General features: G+C 35.4%; 3 protein-coding genes across 4 annotated transcripts; 1 reads left to right on the top strand and 2 right to left on the bottom strand.

Annotated features, from left to right (window-relative positions):
* Positions 1-454: 454 nt before the first annotated feature.
* LOC114178267 (uncharacterized) lies at positions 455-4201 on the bottom strand. 2 transcript variants are annotated; one of them, XM_028064082.2, is made up of 7 exons: positions 4081-4201; positions 3831-3953; positions 1975-2864; positions 1678-1848; positions 1385-1527; positions 984-1094; positions 455-879 (listed from the first exon to the last, which is right to left on the bottom strand). In XM_028064082.2, the coding sequence occupies exons 2-7, from the start codon at positions 3862-3864 to the stop codon at positions 801-803; spliced, it is 1428 nt and encodes a 475-aa protein (XP_027919883.2). In that variant the 5' UTR covers positions 3865-3953; positions 4081-4201; the 3' UTR covers positions 455-800. The 2 variants fall into 2 exon arrangements, with proteins under 2 accessions (XP_027919883.2, XP_027919881.2); XM_028064080.2 differs by having other exon boundaries at positions 1975-2961; positions 4081-4196.
* Positions 4202-11074: 6873 nt separating this feature from the next.
* On the top strand, positions 11075-16030 carry LOC114177725 (110 kDa U5 small nuclear ribonucleoprotein component CLO). The gene is made up of 10 exons (XM_028063216.2): positions 11075-11909; positions 12287-12355; positions 12427-13620; positions 13737-13835; positions 13935-14093; positions 14171-14256; positions 14342-14540; positions 14753-14863; positions 14994-15200; positions 15410-16030. Exons 1-10 carry the CDS (start codon positions 11172-11174, stop codon positions 15506-15508), a joined length of 2961 nt encoding a protein of 986 aa, XP_027919017.2. The 5' UTR covers positions 11075-11171; the 3' UTR covers positions 15509-16030.
* Positions 16031-16869: 839 nt separating this feature from the next.
* LOC114178580 (putative protein phosphatase 2C 27) lies at positions 16870-20115 on the bottom strand. Its single transcript, XM_028064580.2, has 4 exons — positions 19732-20115; positions 18753-18950; positions 17907-18118; positions 16870-17689 (listed from the first exon to the last, which is right to left on the bottom strand). Exons 1-4 carry the CDS (start codon positions 19903-19905, stop codon positions 17128-17130), a joined length of 1146 nt encoding a protein of 381 aa, XP_027920381.1. The 5' UTR covers positions 19906-20115; the 3' UTR covers positions 16870-17127.
* Between the last annotated feature and the right edge of the window lie 737 nt (positions 20116-20852).

Below are 20852 nucleotides of genomic sequence, written 5' to 3'. Positions count from 1 at the left end.
TGAACAAATTAAACATTGAGACAAGACTTAATTGTTAATGATTTACAAATTCTTTACCAAAAAATATTAAGATTATATTTAGAAAAAAATATATAAAAGCAGAAACTCAGACAATTGATAAGATTAAGTATAGAAAGAAAATACAAATATAATATATAGATGATTGAAGGAAAATTTTAACTAATTCCAGAAATGGCGTGTGAAATAGACATGCATACTTAAAAAGTATCAGAAAATAATTTTTGATTAAAATTTGGACCAGAGTTGTGTTGAGGTTTTCCCATAAATGAAGAACAAAACTGAAAAATCATTTCTCTCACAGTATTTTTCCATTCTTTAATTTTCTATTATAGTGACAAACTCCATTCCTTTTGCTTCTTTCGGTTCCATGAATGGAAAAAGAAAAATAAAGATCCACCCACAGTATAAATCAGCTCTGTAATATGGATGGATATGTGCTAGAAAAATAAGATTACGGAATCATCGTAAAATTCTGATACAAAATCTCACTTTGTACTCAAGACTCTAAAAAAGTTTAATGCATATCATTGGCAGTGGCCGAATATGCTTTAAGCCATTATTTTTAGGTATTATAAGGTACAGTTCGTATCAATTTAGTCTCTTAAAGATCTGTGATGTGAAATTAGTCCTTTGAAGATTTTCGGTGACACCAAAACAGTCTCTTGGTGAAGTTTGTGTGTGACAATAGCTTGAACAATGTTGATGCCAAATGTGTATCTTTAAGAGGAGCCAAATGGAAGCTTGGTCTAAATTTAAATATTTACATTTTATGTACAATTTCAGTGAGATTGCACTTCTGAGTTGGTAGAAGACTCTGTGAACCCTCCACAGACATTGCCACGGCACAGAGGACATACACTGCATAAGAGGAAAGCTACATAAGTTGCTATCTATGAAATGGGAATAGGTAACTATGAAAAACAATGATAAAAGAAGACTAGTTTTGGTTATAATGACAGTACCCGTGTATTTCTTTAAGCCACTTATCCACACATGACATGTGATACTCATGGAGGCAAGGAAGAACTCGTATTTGGTCCCCTTCTTCGTACTCCGCCAGACATATGTAACATCTATCATGTTCCAAATTAGTGTTCAAGGACAAACAAACTATCATACACTTCAACCATAAAAGGCTAACAAACCATAACATGAATTTGAATTCTCTGCTAGGTTTGTTTATACTGTTCCTTTGTTATGCTTAAAATACACTGATGGATAGTGATTTTGTTTAATATATCAAAATCGGTGTATTTTTAATGCTCAGACTTCACTAAAAAATCCAGCAGAGAATCTGAATTCACATTATCACATTACTTCTACACATGTATTTGCTTAAAAGAACTAGGATGAGGACCCTTACTGTTCAACATCATTGCCTCCGTCAGCCATTTCAACCTTTTTGTGAGATTTCAGGGGAAAGGAATCAACAATTGATTCAGGGGCAGGGAGTGAGACCATGGATAGAGACAGTGATCCAGGTTGTCGATGGATTTCATCTAAAACCTGCAATCCAAAACACAAGATGAAATCTCAGCACTACAAAAACTAAACTTTTAGATGTATAGGGTTTAAACAATGCAAGAAAAAAAGGAGTGGGAAGCTAAATTGAATCAATTCTGGCAGCAAACAGTAAATATGAGAGAAGGTTGAAACCTCAAACAAAGCCTCAGCCAGCATGACTATTCTTGAAATACTTGCTCGAGTGCTTGATTCCTCAGCCATTGGGGAAGACTCACATGAGCACATGCCATCTGCATGGAGTCCTAGTGGACATGAATTCCATCGCCCAATCTCGTCAAAGCCGCCACGAAGCCTATCCCAGATCTGTAAAAGTAATCAAACAGCTTAAGCAACATGACAGAATGGGGTCATGAACCCAGGTACAAATCCAAGTATGTTATATAATATAAGCAGTTTGAGGCATTCTATGCTCCAAATTTTCAAAATCACCTCCGATCTCGAGTGCCGCATTCTTCGTTCATTCAATCTGTGAATTCTACTGCCCATGTATGCAGAAGCACCTCCAACCCCATCATTTGACAAATCACCACCAAAATCAACTAGCCACCGATCTTGAGATCCAGGATCATCAGCGCCTCCGGTAGAGAAGACAATGGTTGGAGAATCACCGAGCCTTCTAGAACTACGGCGTGAAAAAGCATCCCAAAATAACCTTCTTCCATTCCTTCTAACGTCATGATCATTGGCATCAGCATTGCTTCCAGACAAAATGTTGGAAGATATTGTGACTACATCAACTTGAAGCACACTATCGTTTCCTGTTCCTCTTTCCCGATTGGATACGAGAATGCCTAAACCTGAAGGTATTGTCTCACGACATGGTTCTTCTTCTGGCCCTTGAGACGTTGCTGCTGAGTTGGAACCTTGAGAAACAAAGTTGGAAGAATTCTGGATAGATATGAATGCACTAGTGTGATTCTCAACTGAAATTTCCCCATGCTCCTGAGGGGTTGAACTTCTTGGATGCACTGTCTCATTAGAGACTTGAGAGACACCACCACCTCTAACCACTGGATTATTAACGTCATTAACTACATCCTTGTTAGCAGAAACATTTACAGAGACTGGATCTGAAGACTGCTGTGCTACAAATGAAGTACTAGCTGTGTTGCTACTATCACTACATGATTCACGACCACTATGACCAGCACTTACCTGACAAGGAGGGGCTTGCTCCTCATTTTCAGACAAGCGATTCCTCTGAATCTGTGTTGCAACGTTTCTATAAGAACTTCCAGCACTAGTATTCCCATGGAACTCGGTTCTCATACCAGATGAAGTTGAAGTTTCAGCAGGGGGACTGCAGCTAATTCTAGCTTCTGTACATGATAAAGATGATTCCTCAGTGACTTTATGAATTTCACCATCAAAATTTCTTGCTAAATGAACCTGAAGTTCAGATGAATGTTCTTCCATCTAAAAACACAATATAAGAATATCACTTCCTGCATCAACCTCTCTTCAACTATTCAAACAGTCTTCCCCATTAATTTAACATAGCTAGTGCACAGAATTCCAAACAATACTAACAAGTTATGTTTTCCTCACGAAAGTATTCGATAATCTTTGGAATGCATCTTTGTATAGATTCAATATTGACCAACTCGTCTCCAAAATCCAAACAAATCAATACAAAGTAAAGGAGAGTCACTGCTAGCCAGTGAATGGAGAAGGAGTTCAGTTCAACATCTCGTAAATTGTGAAATTTTAAGTTTTCCAGATGTTAGAAATTTGCATCATTTACTGAACCATTAAAACCACCCGGGGAAAACAATAACAATAAGCCAAACCCGATAATTGAAAAAGAATGATACAACGAGCAATTAGGCGTCAACAGCTGATTGTTCCATTGATTAAGCTCAAATACGTCAACCCGTATAATTCAATTGATAAATTACCATATTCTAAAAGCTCCAGCAACTATAACAATCAACACAACCCATAAACTGCGAACAAGTTCATGTATAAAAGATGATCTGACACGATCAATTCCGGAAAAACAAAACAACTACCCAATAGAAAAAATCAATACTTTTACACAAAATATGTCAATCGATTAGCATACAGAAAAAAGGGGCCACGGATTTTAAAGAAAACAGGCACATATCAGACATGCTTTACTTTTATTTATCCCTGTGATGAAGGAAGGGGATGAGATGGATGAAACCCAGATGTGAAAAATGAAATTTTTGAATTTTAAAAGTGTAGGAGAAGGTGAAAAAGGAAAAGGGTGTTAAGGAAATAGGGTGGAAAAAGGGATTTTGGGGGAAGATGGAGAAGGGTACCTGATGAATGGAGCGAGAGGTGGAGGTGCCACATAGAAGAGACGATAATCTGAAACGGTTGACCCTGTGAGTAGAAGAAGCAGAAGGGCGAGTGGAAAGTCTACTGGAGGAGGAACCCATGATCTTGAAGAGAGATAAGAAAAATAAGAGAAGAGAAGAGAAGATTAGAGACACAGAAAGAACACACCACAACCAAGTAGCTAGATGTAAGATGTGGATGCTTATTGCTTCATCACAATGGAAAGCATACCAACTTGGAGCTTTTCTTCATTTTCAATTATTTCCCTACTTTGGGGGCTCTCAATTCAAACACTCATAGAGTGTTTTCTTTCTTGTCTTTTTAATATTACCACTTTTTTTTCTTTCTAAATCTGTTTTAAAATATGATAAATAATATTCTTTAGAGATTAAATGTATTTTTAAGTGAAAACAAATAATGCATAAAATTTCAACTAAACATTCATTTAGAGGCTCTGAAAGGTTAATAGAGATATGAATTGTTGAATTATATATTATCATTATTATGTACGCAACAGTGGTAAAAGTAATGAATGAGATGATGTGAAGTTTGAAAATAAAAGGAAAAGAAAAAGAGGCAAATGATAATAGCAGAAGACAGATTGGAGAACCAAAAAGCCAAATCTATAACAGCTAAGAGGAAGTAAAAATGTGGTCTGTTTTTTTGTTTTGTTGTGTAATTGGTGATAGATGTGGTCGAAATAAAGAGAGATGCGTGATAATAGAGCATAATAATTTGCCAGGGTCATCAAAACAAAAATTGTTACTTCAATCAAATCTAAGTAATTTATAGAAAAACAACAAAAAAACAAGGCTTTGTAACAATGTTGTATACGGTACACTATTGACTTTGTTCGCCAAACATAGTTGTCCGTTTCTTCTTTCTACCATAAATGATGAATAAACAAACCCTTTGTTCCTTGCTCTGTTTGAATTTAAATTGGGTACAACGTCACATGTTCTTTCATTCTCTGCAAACGTGTCACCTAAACTATCTCTTTTTTCTTTTTTTTGCTTTTCTTTTCTATGGTTCTTTCTTGACATGTCGTTCCACGGCTCAATTTCTACGTGGAGGGTCAGGTTATGTGATAAAAAAATTGTGTTTTAAAGTTGTTATATTAATTAATAAATAGATAGTTGTTATTTGGTAGTGGGTTTGGGAAATTTTTTGAAGGGGGCAGAAAAAATAATTACTGAAAAAATGTTGCAATTTTTTTATTTTAATTCTTCTTGCCGTTAATATCCGTACATGTGATTTTTTGAAATGAAATTGATCTTTACCATTGCTTTTGTGTCAACTGTTTATTATCCAGCACATGGTTTGAAAATAATTGTCAAAGTAATAAAAATAAAACTTTGTGTACTTTAACCAATGGAAGTATGTGCCAAATGTTCAAATAAGCCTAAGGGGCTCTTTCAGGGGATAACAAAACAGTTTAATTTGGTCCGTTTAAATTTGATGTGTTCGTAGTTCGTAAATAATAATCGGGTCAGGGTGTTACGTCAATAGGGGTGATAAAACAAGTTAGAACTAATGGACCAGTCCATCAGCCAATGTTAAAAGGAACGGGTTAGGTTGGAGATTTAAACCCATCAATTCGTTCTGGCTCGTCCCGTCAAGTCTGTCAACTTGACGGGCCAGTCCGTCCTAAACCGTTGACCCGTTTTTAAAAAATAAAATAAAAGTAGTTACAAATTTAATTTTTATATTATATTTTTTAATGTGTAAATACATAATAGTATTATAATTTAAATCATTAACGCCTACAAATTAAGTTTTAATTATTAGTTATAATTGAATAATTTAATGTGTAAATTTAATAATTATTTTACTTCATCTAATTAAGAACATTAACTAATCAATTAAAAGTTTTTAAAAAATTATTTTATTAAATACGCATTTAATAATAATTTATATGTATATATAAACAACTTTTAAAAATAAAAAAATTTAAAAACTTTGAAAACAAATTAAAAAATTTAAAAAAAGAAAAAAAAAGTAGACGGGCCAACCCGACCTGGCCCGTTAGCCCGCCCTATACGGGACACGTTGTAATTATTTACCCATTTCTGTTTGATGGGACACAGACATGCTAGACCAGAACGAGGCGGGTTGACCTGTTTTGTCATTCCTACCGTCAAACATTATCGAACTAATAATCATAACTCATTTCATACATGACAGGCTAACGGGTTGGACCGAATTGACCCGTTAGTTATTTTTTTTATTTTTAATTTTCAATTTTTTTATATATACATATAAATTAATTTTAAAACATATTTAGTTAAATAAAATATTTTTTAAATTTTTAATTGATTAATTAATGTTTTTAATTAGATAAATTAAAAAATATTATATTTAAATATTAAATTACTTCATTATAACTAATAATTAAAATTTAATTTGTAAATGTTAATGATTTAAATTATAATGCTATTATATATTTACACCTTTAAAATATAATATAAAAATTAATTTTTTAATTATTTTTTTTTATTGAATTTTTTAAAAATGGATCAACAAGTCGAGACGAACTGGTCGTATTTTGATCCATCAAATTGACATGCTAAACTGAATAGACTATAACGGATTGACGGGTTAAAATTTTCAATCTAACCTATCCTTTTTAACACGGACTAACAAGTTAGTCCTTAAATCAATACCGTTTTACCGCTCCTAAATTTATATGTTTACTTTTACGTAGTTTTTCTTTTTTTCGATTTTATTCGTCTTGTAAGACAACCTAGAATGTTTAAGATACATTACCCATTTGATATGTGATAAGCTTTATCAACATTATTGGCCTGAAAAATTACTTAATATTTTATGTTCATCTAGATGTTTATTTTAGAAATTAAATGGCACGTGAAAAAAATAGTTTGTTTTTAGGAATATTCAAAGTAAAATCTAAATTCTATGTTAAGTAAATTTTATAAAGATAAACACTGTAAGAAAAAAATTAAATTTAATATTTTGAAAATCATAGTTAAAAAGTTACGTTAATCTCTTATGTAAATTATCCTTAAAAATAATTGTCTATTATTTTTTAAAACACTCGGAATATTATAAAAATCATATTGCCAAAGCTAGTTATCATAATGCTAAAAACACAATTTATTGTGAAAATCAATTTCTTTCTAAGACAATACAGTTGTTCAGTATAGTGAATGTAAGAAGACAACTTCATTCTTACGTGATATATCAATATCCATTTTTAACTATTTTATTACTTAAGTTATTACCCTACACAAACATTAGTTATTATGTGCAAAACACTCAACATAGCATATTGTGAAAAAATCGATGCATTTATGCAAAACACAAGTTTAGATGGATTTATATAAAATTGTTTTGATCTATGTACAACATTGGTGAAACACAAAAAAGAAATCACTTGAATTACGGTAATTGAAATACCAAATTCAAAAAATAAAATTAAGTAATTCAATAAATTTTAATTATTTTATTTAATTAAAATAATTTAAAATACATCCAATTCAAATTCAATATATTTAAATTTAAAAAAAAATTACTCCTTTTCTTTTTCCCTAAACTACGGCGTGATAATAAGTGGTGTCGAAATCATTATTCAAATGTAAATTTAGGTAAAGTATTATGAAATTCCTATTTACTAATTTTTATCTGAATAAATTTTGAAAGTTGGATAGATAAGAGGTGAAATTGTTTTATATTTAAAATTTGTAAGAAGTGTTATTATAGGTACATAAACCTGCAAGTGGAGCTTAAATTCTTGGCATGTTGTACGATGAATGTTAGTTATTCAACTACTAACTACAAAACCGATACATTGACCAGTAGATTATTAGAAGATAAGGAAGAAGTTATTTACTTTCGTCGAAAATTGCAGTTTTTAGAAATTAGTGGTTTCAATATATATATAAGCTTTCGTTCAGCCTCAGTGTCTGCTTCATCAATTCAACGAAGAGAAGAAACATGCACAACCCTCCCCCGCCAGGCCCTCCAGGCCCACCCGGCCCACCACCTCACCATGGCCCGCCCGCTCCTGGTCATCACCACCAGCCCGGCCCATCACCTCACCATGGCCCGCCCGGGCCACCCAATCATGGACCTGCTCCGCCGCCAGAAGCTGCTCCTGGGCCACATGGCCACCACCCTCCGGCCCCTCCACCACGCCACGACCATCGCTTCTGATGCAATTATGCATATGGAGCTTATGAATAAATATGGTTATCCTACATATGTATGATGTGTTATTGAAAGTGCTTTTATTTCATTTTGGTATTTTCCATCGTATCTGATCAGGTGAAATACGGATCTATTATTTTAAATATAATTAAAACGGTATCCACATTTAGGAAGTTTTGTTGTTCGGACCACGATTTCATTCAGCAGTGAGTTTCTTTTACTGGTTGCATTTTTTTTGTATGCTACGAATATTTTTAATTTTAGAGGATATGCAAAAATCAATACACAGTAAATTTAAAGATCATTTGCAAACAGAATAAAAAAATCACATGGAAAATCTCTTATAGCATAAGAAACTCGCGAAACTAGAAAAGTGTGATTGTTGTTAGTGATTATAAATATATCATTTATCGATTACAATACTATTCGAACCGATGTTTGCAGAAAATGTAAACGCAGTTTATGTTCACAAAATCAATATTTTATTTATTGTATTTATTTCCGTCGTATGAATTTTGTGTTGAAAAATATATCTATAACTATAAATACATAAAAGAAACAATGACATTTACCGACTACAAATACTAAATGACATACAATATTACATGTTTTAAAAAGTTTATCTTATAAATAAATGAATTTGTTAAGGTTTAATAATTTTAACTCATTTAAATTGTTTTATGTTTATTCTACAATATTTACTTCAATCACAATCATACTTAAGACTTTAAAAGAATGAAAAAAAACTTAAATACCTTTTTTGTCATCATTTTCGTAGTGTTTGTTGCGGATGATTCTCATTTGGACAAAATGTTTAAAATGGTCCTCATTTTTACCGAATGTTTAAAATGGTCCTCATTTTTTCAATTCGTGTTTTATTTGGTCATTTTCTGTAACGCTGTTTAAATCATTAACGGATAATTGTATAGGTGACACGATTTATATCAAGGTGTGTTACATGTACTGTACAGGTGGCTAATTAACGTTAATTTTTCAATTTAGGATAAATTTTGCAATTAGGGAAATTTCTTCATCTTCGTCTTTCTTGAGCTCGGAATGAAGTGGAGAGTCAAACATTGTACTGCATTTGGACTTTCCTTAAACTTCGTCCAATCTCACTTTTGTCAAACATTGATCTAGTGCATTTTGATGATGATGAATTAATGTTATGAATTTAACTTCTTCCAGACTTAGATCAATTTAATTTTTTCCAAGCTTAAATCAATATCACTTACTTTAATGCTCATATTAAGATGTCATTTTGAACATGTTGGGACTAATATCAACATAATCAAACTAATTCATTTCTTCATTTAACAATAGTACAGAACAGATAGGACTTTAAAATCATTAATATGCCTCATTTGTGTCATGATGATGACATCTCATTTAACAATAGTACAAAACAGATAGGACTTTAAAATCATTAATATGCCTCATTTGTGTCATGATGATGACATCTTTTCATCGACACCACCATTTGAAAAAGTTGCAGCCCACATTATTCGAACCATCACTCTGTAAATCAATAAATCAAAAATTAAAACCAATTTATTATTAACACCAATTTATTATTAACACAAAAATAAAAACAAATTATACCCAAAATTTTCTACCAATATTATTTGGAGTTCTTGCCATCCTTAAAGTTGTCATCTCTCCGCAACTACAAATTGGGATTAATTAATTTCTCGTTGAACCACCAACAATGCATGAAGTGATACAACACGGTTGCCTCCAACGATTACAACCAGAGGTAAAGGAAGAAGATTGGGACCGTAACATACCTATATAATGGGATTGCAGTAAGAAGAAGATTGCAACAACACCAATTGGGAATGGAGGAACAAGATTGCCAAAACTCACCAACTGCCTAATAATTCATTACCAAAACCCTAGCTTACTTGTTTAACCCCAAATATCTAATTACCACACCTGTACAGTACACGTAACACACCCTGATACAAACCATGCCACCTGTACAATGTTCCGTTAATGATTTAAACGGCGTTACAGAAAAAGGACTAAATAAAACACGAATTGCGAAAATGATGATCATTTTAAACATTCAATAAAAATGATAACATTCGGTCAAAATGAGGATCATTCGCAACAAACACTGCGAAAATGAGGACAAAAAAGTATTTAAGCCAATAAAAAAAAATACTTGATGAGATGTTGTTACTCAGGGAATAATGTAGATAGTGTATAATTTATGAGATAGGAAAATATAAAATTTGCAATTTTATTTAAAGAAAATGGAAGATGAAATTTAGTAGAATTATTCAGAAAACTTAAACAATAATACTTTAAAAGAGAATACTTAAATTACAGTGACACACGTGTTGTTGTTCTTCTTGTTAAATAAATTAAAATACCTATTTCTTATATGAGAAATAAATAACACTTAAAAATTAATAATATGTATAAAAAAAAGGACAACACTAAAGAAACAATGGAAAGACAATTAAATTTAAATATATTATAGGAAATATTTTTTATTAGAAGACTACAATACTTTTAAAATTTATATCTTATCTTTTCGTAAATCATACGTAACAAAATAACGACATGATACTTTACATACAAATTTAATTTTTCAGATTTCTCTGTAATTGGTTTTGTTAATTTTTTAATCATGAAATATGAGTAGTATATTTTCACTCTCAAAAATTTTTCGTCCACCTTCAAAATTTTCAAAATGACAATTTAATTTTTATAAAAGTGACTTCCCAATTATATGTTTTGAAAATTTTGATGACAATTTTTTTGGAGCTTTCTGTTTCCAAACACTTCACATGAAATGGTTTGATAAAACAAGTTTGACGTAACATTCCACATGAAATGTGATTTGAAAAAATCTTTACAGAACGATTTTTTTTTTTCACATTTTCTCTCTTATTATTCTAAAGTATTTTTTCCCTTTTTCTACAAGTATGGGCGTGGATTTAGTAATCGTGGGGTACAGGAAGCAATTACTTGTATTTTATATCGGGCTTGGTCCAGTCCACTTGAAATCCTAACTCCCCAACCGCGCTATCGAGTGGTTACGTTACCCTAAAACCCGAAATCCCCGTCTCCGTCTGTTTGAAACGACGGTGAGAACATTTCCCTCGCATTCTCACTCTTTCACTCTCCACGCTTCACATTCCGCCATGGACGATAGCTTGTACGACGAGTTCGGAAACTACATCGGCCCGGAGATGGAGTCCGACCAGGACTCTGACCGTGACTCCGACGCCGAAGCCGAGGACAACGCCGATGGACAGTCCGACGGGGGAGCCCCATCGGACGGCGAGGATCCGAACAACGGATGGATGACGACGATCTCGGAGGACGTTGAGAACCAGGTGGTGCTAGCGGAGGACAAGAAGTACTACCCCACCGCGGAGGAGGTGTACGGCGACGACGTTGAAACCCTAGTAATGGACGAGGATGAACAGCCCCTGGAGCAACCCATCATCAAGCCCGTGAGGAACATCAAGTTCGAGGTTGGAGTGAAGGACTCCTCCACCTATGTCTCCTCTCAGTTCCTGCTGGGCCTCATGTCGAACCCTACACTTGTGCGCAACGTGGCGCTGGTGGGGCACTTGCAGCACGGGAAGACGGTGTTCATGGACATGCTCGTGGAGCAGACGCATCACATGTCCACGTTCGATCCTCAGAGCGAGAAGCACACGCGGTATACGGACACTCGGATTGATGAGCAGGAGAGGAAAATTTCGATCAAGGCTATTCCCATGTCGCTTGTGCTGGAGGATAGCAACTCCAAGTCGTATTTGTGTAACATCATGGACACGCCTGGCCATGTTAATTTCTCCGATGAAATGACCGCGGCTTTGAGGCTTGCTGATGGCGCTGTCTTGATTGTAGATGCTGCTGAAGGAGTCATGGTATGACTCATTATACTTTTTTGTGTTTAGACTTTTAGGCATTGGAGTTGGAGTGATGAACTCAGGTTGGAATCTCCCAGGAGAGGTGCTTAGGTTTAGTGTTTCATTTCAACGCTCCGAAAGGGGTTGCCTACATAGGAGAAACTAAAGAACATTGAGTTGTTATTTTCTTGTGATTTGTCCTCCCATAACCACGATTTGAAACTCTGTTAGAATGGATTTTTTCTTTTAATGTCCAACCATTTCTTGAATAAGATTGCCATTGAAGAGAGATTTATATGAAAAACCAAAAAAGAATATTGTTGCTTTGTAGTTAATTGTTGTGGTGTGGTTGCAATTTGCTAAACACTGAGCTTTCAGTTTGTTGTGGTCTGTAGGTAAACACGGAAAGGGCAATACGTCATGCAATTCAGGAGCGGTTGCCGATTGTAGTTGTAATCAATAAGGTAAAGTATTTCTTGATTGATGTTAAGGGAGAGTTTAAGTTCTGGTCTTATTTTTCATGTTTTGACTCTAGGTTGACAGGCTTATAACTGAACTTAAGTTGCCGCCGAAGGATGCTTATCATAAACTAAGGCATACTTTGGAGGTTATTAATACTCACATATCTGCTGCCTCCTCGATTGCCGGTGATGTTCAAGTTATAGATCCAGTTACTGGAAATGTTTGTTTTGCTAGTGCTACTGCTGGATGGTCCTTTACGTTGCAGTCATTTGCTAAGTTGTATGGGAAGCTGCATGGAATTCCTTTGGAAGCTAATAAATTTGCTTCTCGACTGTGGGGAGACTATTATTTTCATCCAGATACGAGAGCATTCAAAAAGAAGCCCCCTGCCACTGGAGGGGAGCGATCTTTTGTAGAGTTTGTGCTTGAGCCCCTTTACAAGATATACAGCCAAGTGATTGGGGAACATAAAAAGAGTGTAGAGACAACACTTGCTGAACTAGGAGTCACACTAAGTAATGCGGCCTATAGATTAAATGTCAGACCCTTGCTAAGGCTGGCATGTAGCTCAGTTTTTGGTCCAGCTTCAGGTTTCACTGATATGCTTGTTCAACATATACCTTCCCCGAGGGATGCTGCAACTAAGAAAGTTGACCACATATATACTGGTCCTAAAGACTCGTCCATTTACAAAGCCATGGCTCAGTGTGATGCTTATGGTCCCCTAATGGTTAATGTAACCAAATTGTATCCAAAATCTGATTGTAGTGTGTTTGATGCCTTTGGTAGAGTTTATAGTGGCAAGATACAGACAGGACAGACTGTACGTGTTCTCGGAGAAGGATACTCACCGGATGATGAGGAGGATATGACTGTTAAAGAAGTAACTAAGTTGTGGGTGTATCAAGCCCGAGACAGGATGCCAGTAGCTGAGGCTCCTCCTGGTTCTTGGGTCCTAATTGAAGGTGTGGATGCTTCAATCATGAAAACTGCTACTCTTTGTAATGTGGATTATGACGAAGATGTGTATATATTCCGGCCTCTTCAGTTCAATACACTGTCAGTGGTAAAAACAGCTACTGAACCATTAAATCCAAGTGAATTGCCAAAAATGGTGGAGGGCCTGCGAAAAATAAGCAAAAGTTATCCTCTTGCAGTTACTAAAGTAGAGGAATCTGGTGAGCACACTATATTAGGGACTGGTGAGCTGTACTTGGATTCAATTATGAAGGACCTGAGAGAGCTCTATTCTGAAGTAGAAGTCAAGGTGATCCCTACTCAATCCTTCTGTCATTAAGTATTTGCACTCTATTTTATTAGAAATGGGTTTTTACGTGAAACTGTTCTTTTGTAATTTGTGGAACTGTTCATTTGCTGTTGTAGGTAGCAGATCCTGTTGTCTCATTTTGTGAAACTGTTGTTGAATCTTCATCAATGAAATGCTTTGCTGAAACACCAAACAAGAAGAATAAAATAACTATGGTAGGTATATGGCTTAGTTCTCGAATTGAATTCGTTTTATCCCAGGCTGGTTTACTGCTCGTGTCATCACCACTCATATTGACCTTGATTTTTCTTTAGATTACTGAGCCATTAGAAAGAGGCCTTGCAGAGGACATAGAGAATGGTGTTGTTAGCACTGACTGGAATAGAAAAAAACTAGGTGAATTTTTTCAGACAAAATATGACTGGGATCTTCTTGCTGCGCGGTCAATATGGGCATTTGGCCCTGATAAGCAGGTAAATTTTCTCTATGGATCTATTTATCAGTCTGTCATTCTCCATTAAACTCTTTAACACGTGCAAATACAATGCAGGGTCCCAATATTCTGTTAGACGATACTCTACCAACTGAAGTTGACAAGAGTCTGCTGAATGCTGTGAAGGATTCCATTGTTCAGGGGTAACCATACCTGACATTCAGCTATTTTTATTTGTTTAATTGATCATACCATAATTATGATTTCTGATATTTTGTCATTTGACAGATTTCAGTGGGGTGCACGAGAAGGACCTCTGTGTGATGAACCCATCAGAAACGTTAAGTTCAAGATTGTTGACGCAAGGATTGCCCCTGAACCACTTCATCGGGGATCTGGCCAGATCATTCCCACAGCCAGACGAGTAGCCTATTCAGCCTTCCTCATGGCTACTCCTAGGCTTATGGAACCTGTGTATTATGTGGAGGTATATACTCTTATCATGGTTCAATGATGGTTGCATTTGAAGATTGTAATTAATTTTGGTTTTTGATATTTTGATCTATTGATGACCATGTTAGGACCTTCGTACCAGCTAATAGTGGAGTAATCAAATATGTCTGGAATAGTGTAATTTCACTGAAGTGAATATATTTTTTATTTGCACTAATAATGTTATTCTTTTGGCCTTTGCATCAGATTCAAACACCAATTGATTGTGTATCTGCAATCTACACTGTATTATCTAGAAGGCGTGGACATGTTACTGCTGATGTTCCGCAGCCAGGCACCCCAGCCTATATCGTTAAGGTTGGTGGTGGTTAACTTTTCTTACGTATAAACTGTTATAATAGATGTCGTTTCTTTGGACTATGGTCTTGATGGTACTTTGAGTAGATCAGAAATTTGTTTTGCTGACTTTATTCCCAATTTATCTCAGGCATTTTTACCCGTGATAGAATCTTTTGGATTTGAGACAGACTTGAGATACCATACACAAGGTCAAGCGTTTTGTCTGTCAGTTTTTGATCATTGGGCTATTGTTCCTGGAGATCCTCTGGACAAAAACATTGTTTTGCGCCCACTTGAACCCGCACCTATCCAGCATCTTGCCCGTGAGTTTATGGTGAAGACCAGGCGGAGAAAGGTAAAGCCTTTGCCTCGTTCTAGGCACTCACTAAGGATTATAGAATTTTAGCCCTTCTAAATTATTTTTTCTTTAGAGCTCGTGGTGATAACAACACAACGCATTTATGTTAAAGACTTTGCAGTTCATGATTTGTTTTTATCCTCTATTGAAATAACTAGCCAGTGCAAAGCATTTAATACATGTTGATCTTACATTAAATCTCGCAGGGGATGAGTGAGGATGTAAGCATAAATAAGTTCTTTGATGAGGCTATGATGGTGGAGCTGGCTCAGCAGGCAGCAGACCTTCATCAACAAATGATGTGATTCTGTATAAATGATGATTCTGCCGATTTGATCTTTCATTCCGGGGTTTTCTTCAGAAGTTTGGGCCTTAAGCAGTCCCCGTTGTATGTGATGCAAGCAAAATTTCAAGTGCTTCGCATTTTTATCAGGATATGGTTCAGCTATTTTCACGTACTGATGAAAGCTCCGATGCCGTTGAAATAGCAGTCTACTACCTTCTCTCTTCAGTGTGAAAAAGCTGCAGCTTTTTTTTTTATGTAAAATTCTGTATTGATGGTACCTTTTATCGTGTAGTTGTACTTAATATTTTCTTTTCTTTCCTCCATAGATCGTAATTATACGAGTGGTTGTATTTCTCACACCTTCATAGTATAGGTTCAACAAAATCCTATTTGCAATTTAGCTGCTGTAGTAGTAGTTATGGACTTTAGTCAAACCACATAGCCAGATAATGCAGAGGAAAAACTATAATTTTTTCCGGGATCGATTTATACATGGTTGACAGGTGTCTTAAACGATGGAGATTTGCTGAAAAGCGTTCAATTATTTTCTCACTATTAGTTGATGGTGAAATACTTTTTTATGTTGTACTGTTCACTACTTAGCCTGTTAACTCGTACTTATCAAATAAAATACGGTTTTCTCTCATGATACACATGTCCTTGCGTGATTCAATGTCGACACTATTGCTTTCCATGTATCTTCGCGTCTTGTTAGGCCGAAAAGTGTGTTTCTTTTATGTCTGCTTTCTGACCAGGCCCTTAATGTTTTTTATGTTTATCAGATTATGATGGAAATCATGGGCGAAGTCTAGTTTCTACCTGTAATGCGTAAGCATTTTGGAAAGTTTCCATGATTAGAGTAAAGTAATTTGAGTAGTATTTTAATGGCTTTCTTTTCCTGTTTTTTGTTAATATATGATATACTATTTAGCATTATAAGGAATGTCGCTCTTCCTGAGGGCGCAGAAGTTTCCAGGTATCACTTACGTTTACCTATTTTTATAAAGTAAATCTGCTGAGGGAAATTGTTCCGATGCTTCTTATTTGTCATCTAAAAAAGAGTATAGGGATTAAAACCAATGACCTTTTCCTAATCTTTTCCCAGCTAGCACTGCAATTCCAACTGGTTTTATGTAAGTGGCATAAATGGTGAACTGATAGTTACGCAACAGGGGCGTCATCTTTTATAAGGTAAAAGATTATACTATCGTAACATTTCTGCAAGCTATATTTACGATAAGTTTGTGTCAAAATTCACTTTAGACTGTTGTTACTGTATTTAGATGAGTGTGTTTATCCAGTTTAGATATTTATTTCTCATTTTGAGTACCTCTGATACTCCATTAACAAATTATTGAATGTGCTTCACCCTAGAACAAAGAAGGAAAAAGTGTGATGTGCACAATTCTACTATGTTGTGCGTATAAATTACATTCTGCAAGATATACATGATTCAAGTTTCTCACTTTCCCATTAACAATGGGAAAAATAAATAGACGATGGTATGGATTTTATTAGAATTTGCATCTTGGAGTGTTCCTTACTCTATCCCCAGAGGGCATTTTCAGTGTTGTGGATGAATTTATGTACACATAATCTCAGCTCAAAAAAATCATTTTCCTTGCAGACAAGAATGTTCTATCCTTCTAGCAAGCATTTAAGATTTTGAAGTCCTTCAGCAGATATGCTTCTTCTGACTCTAGGCCTTTCTACTACCACAGGAGGTGGTGGTTCTGAGTGAAAACACACCATCACCACTGTCAAATTGTCTGTTGCTTCTCTCTTCATTGCTTCTCCTATTATCTCCTTGCAACACTGCTTCACATCATTGTGTTCTTGAAGCCTCCTTCGAGCAAAGTCCACTGCGTTCTGGCTGCGAAAAACATCCCATATTCCATCACTCCCAATTATCAAAAACTCATCTTCTTTGCTCAATGTCATCAATTTAAGTTCAGGCTCAGCACTCAATGGTCCATGCTTTCCATTCATCTCCTTCATTCCTTCAAGATGCCAGTCCCCTAGAGCACGAGTCACACCTAACTGCCCATTCAGGTAACCATCATCTATGTATCCACCTACAGACTCAACCCTCATCCTTTCTTTCATGCACAACGGCCTGTGATCTTTGGACATTTCTACAGCTCGGCCGCCACGAGATAACACGGCTCGGCAGTCTCCGGCATTGGCTACAAGTAAAGACCTGTACAATACAACGGCTTTTGTTTAGAACATAGAAATAGCTTCATCAAATATGCATTCAACATATATCAGCTAACTGTTATCATTCAATATTTATGCAACTTCTATTAGGCACTAAGTTTTTCCTTCAAATTCAGTGCGCAACTTCGCCACTGTGAGCTGTGAAAATTATACTTTGGTTTGAAGCCAAAGTACAGCAGAAACGAATGTTTGCTCACCTTCCAAATATAATTGCAGTGAGTGCAGTTGTGCCAGAAGACAGGGAAGACTCAATAGAACATGATCTTGCAAACTCTGCATCAGTCTCCAAAAATGACCTTGTGACAACCTTCTCAAGTTCCAAAGGAAAGTCAGCATCCTCAACAATCACTCGTGGTAGATGATCACGAACGAATAGTGCAGCACTCTTCCCTCCGTGTCCATCAAATACCTGCACAGATATAATTTTCTCTACATGTCAAACCTGATCAATGGGGTGCATATTCAACTGTTCAAAATGAATAACAATTGTTTAGCTTTCTTTTTCTCTGAGGTGAATTTCCCTATGATTTGCTCTACTCAAAAGTCTAAAGTCAGACTTCAGATTGGTTATATAATTACAACTTCTAAAGGGGAGGAAGAGGGTGACAATGATGAATGAGTCCATGATCTCACCTTTAAGAAAGTTCAAACAAGGAAACATTCTCAACACTGAACCTTGTGAACCAGATTGAAGAATTTAATGGTAAATCCCTAAGTTTGACTCATAACATCATCTAAAATTATATGGTCATTGTCTACTTCAAAAATGAACAATTTGTAAGTTTATTTGCTTCCTAAAGTTTTGGGAGATGAAACTTTTGTGGCTTGAGACTCTCATTGGACAATGTGAACATAACAAGATACTTTCAAGTTGTCCATCACTATCATGGACTACTTTCTTCCTTCATACCGGGTCCTATTCAAGGCTGAACCGTGCATGCTCATTTTTTTCTGTTTATTGTGAGAAATACAATATGACTGAGGATGGTATTTAATGAAATTTATGACAACAGGGAAATAGTATAATTGGTCAGATAGCTTACACCATAAAAGGAAATAGCTTCCTCAGAAAGTACGTTATTGCCAAATTTTTTGGCCAAGTCTCCAATGCATATGTGTGTATCCTCCATGGAAGAGCGTTCTCCAATATCACTCCACTCACCAGACCGAAGAGTAGGGACAAAGTTCATCAGGTTCTGCTTTTTGTCCACAGTTTCTGTATCCTCACATATGCTTTCCAGCTAAAAAATACCAGAACAGAGAAATGAAAATAGGAACTGTGTTCAGTGAAATAAAGTTCACAAATAGTAGATGCTATGCAAACTCAATAAAGACATGAAAGGTAAGAAACAGATGAGTATTCCTAAAAAGTGCAAAGCACAAATGTAATTCTTAAATCATATTCAATGTCAATTTCAGTAGTTTTTAACTGTCATGTCTAGAAAGTCACAGACAATTATGAACCTACAGTTTGTGCTAACAAATAGAATCATGTGGAAAATCTAATCGCCATTTACACGCAAGGATGCAATCCAATACAATTGACAGCACAATCGATCTCCACATTGATGTGACCAAGTACCCGAAGTTAATCTCTATTCCCTGAGACTAACTAATTTCTGCCATAGCAAATTCTAACAACAGCCACTCTTTGATAATCACATCTGATAGAATTTCAAGATCATGTAAGCCTTGGCGGTCAAATTTCAGCAGCAGGTTTTTTCATCAAGAAGAATCCAAACAAACGATTAACAGCAACATGGGCAGGCACAAACCAAAATCTAATTCAGAAAAGGACAACTACAGAAGAATCCACGACTTCACAAAAGGGAAAAAAACAGTGAACAAGATTCACGAATAATAACAAGTAAATACTATTGAAATCTCCGAAGCAGAACTGAAACAGTGGCAACAAATTAAATTAAAACTACCGTACAGTACAGAGAGAAAAAAAATCATAAAAATGAGACCTCCCAGAAAGGAACAGAAGAAAGAGAAAAGATAAGGGAAGTCAATGCTCACAGGAAATGAATTTGCAACAGTGATCTGGTCAGTGGGGGTTCTAAAGGAAGAGTCTTTTTCCCTGTTTTCCATCTGGGCATGCAAGAGATCACAATGCAAAGGCCATGACACCCTTCTGTTATCAACGTTCTTCTCTGTATCCTCACCAACTTGTTCACCCTCTTGCACACACATAGTGTCAGCACAGCACTCGTGGCCAAGTGGCACGTTCAACTCAGCAACTGGAGCTTGCACTTGCAGGCATAGAAATCAAGCAACAGTCACACATACACAACTCCACACATTAAGAAGAGAACACTTGATGATGGAATTTTGTTGCTTACACCACAAAGAGAAAGAGAAAGAGAGGGAGAGAGAGAGAGAGAGAGAAGATTCTTGGAATATGTTGGGACAATGATGGCGTTTTGTGTTTATATATATTAGTGTGAGTGGAAAGCAGTGTGAAAGGAGAGAAGAGGGTAGCAGTTAAGCACCAGATTTTTCTATGAAAGCGTGGTCCAAAATTGTTGGTTGAGTTTATTAGGTTCATTGTTTATATTATAATGTTTTTTTTGTCACAAAAATAAGCTTCGATAATGTCCTTTTCTATGCTTACCTATCATCTTGTCATCCCACCTAGTTTTCTTTTTTATATTCATTTCTCTATCTTTTCTCTCTTTATTGCAACAATATCCCATGTCAAAAATCTTCTGCGATATTTATACCCCATTTTCTTGTTTTTCTCTTCTCCTAACTCATTCTCTTCTTTTTGTGGCTTTTATTTAATCATGCATCATGTTGTTAGGGTTCAAACTTGGTAGGGATAATTTCCATCAAGATAAGGGAACTGGCTTTGGGAAGTAGGAATACATCATTCAATACAATTGACCATAGATATTTTTTAAAGTTTCCAACTTTTTTAATATTGTGGTTGAGTTATATTAACTTAATAAGCCTCAAGGATGGATTTTTTTTTTATATACTTAAGTTTTTCTCCAAATTACATACTTAATAAACTGTTATTTTTTTTATTTAGGTATTTCTTTTTGTAATGTCACAATTACTATTTATGTGTTTCTTAAGTCGTTGTATCTGTAATTCTAAACAATATTAATATTAAGTATCTGTTATTACATAAGTCG

This window comes from Vigna unguiculata, chromosome 3, assembly GCF_037176805.1.
Source record: "Vigna unguiculata cultivar grain cowpea cultivar isolate G323 ecotype 2 chromosome 3, ASM3717680v1, whole genome shotgun sequence".
NCBI classification, from domain to species: Eukaryota; Viridiplantae; Streptophyta; class Magnoliopsida; order Fabales; family Fabaceae; genus Vigna; species Vigna unguiculata.
The sequence above is the reverse complement of the archived record's forward strand: the minus strand, read 5'-3'. Positions and strand labels throughout refer to the sequence as shown.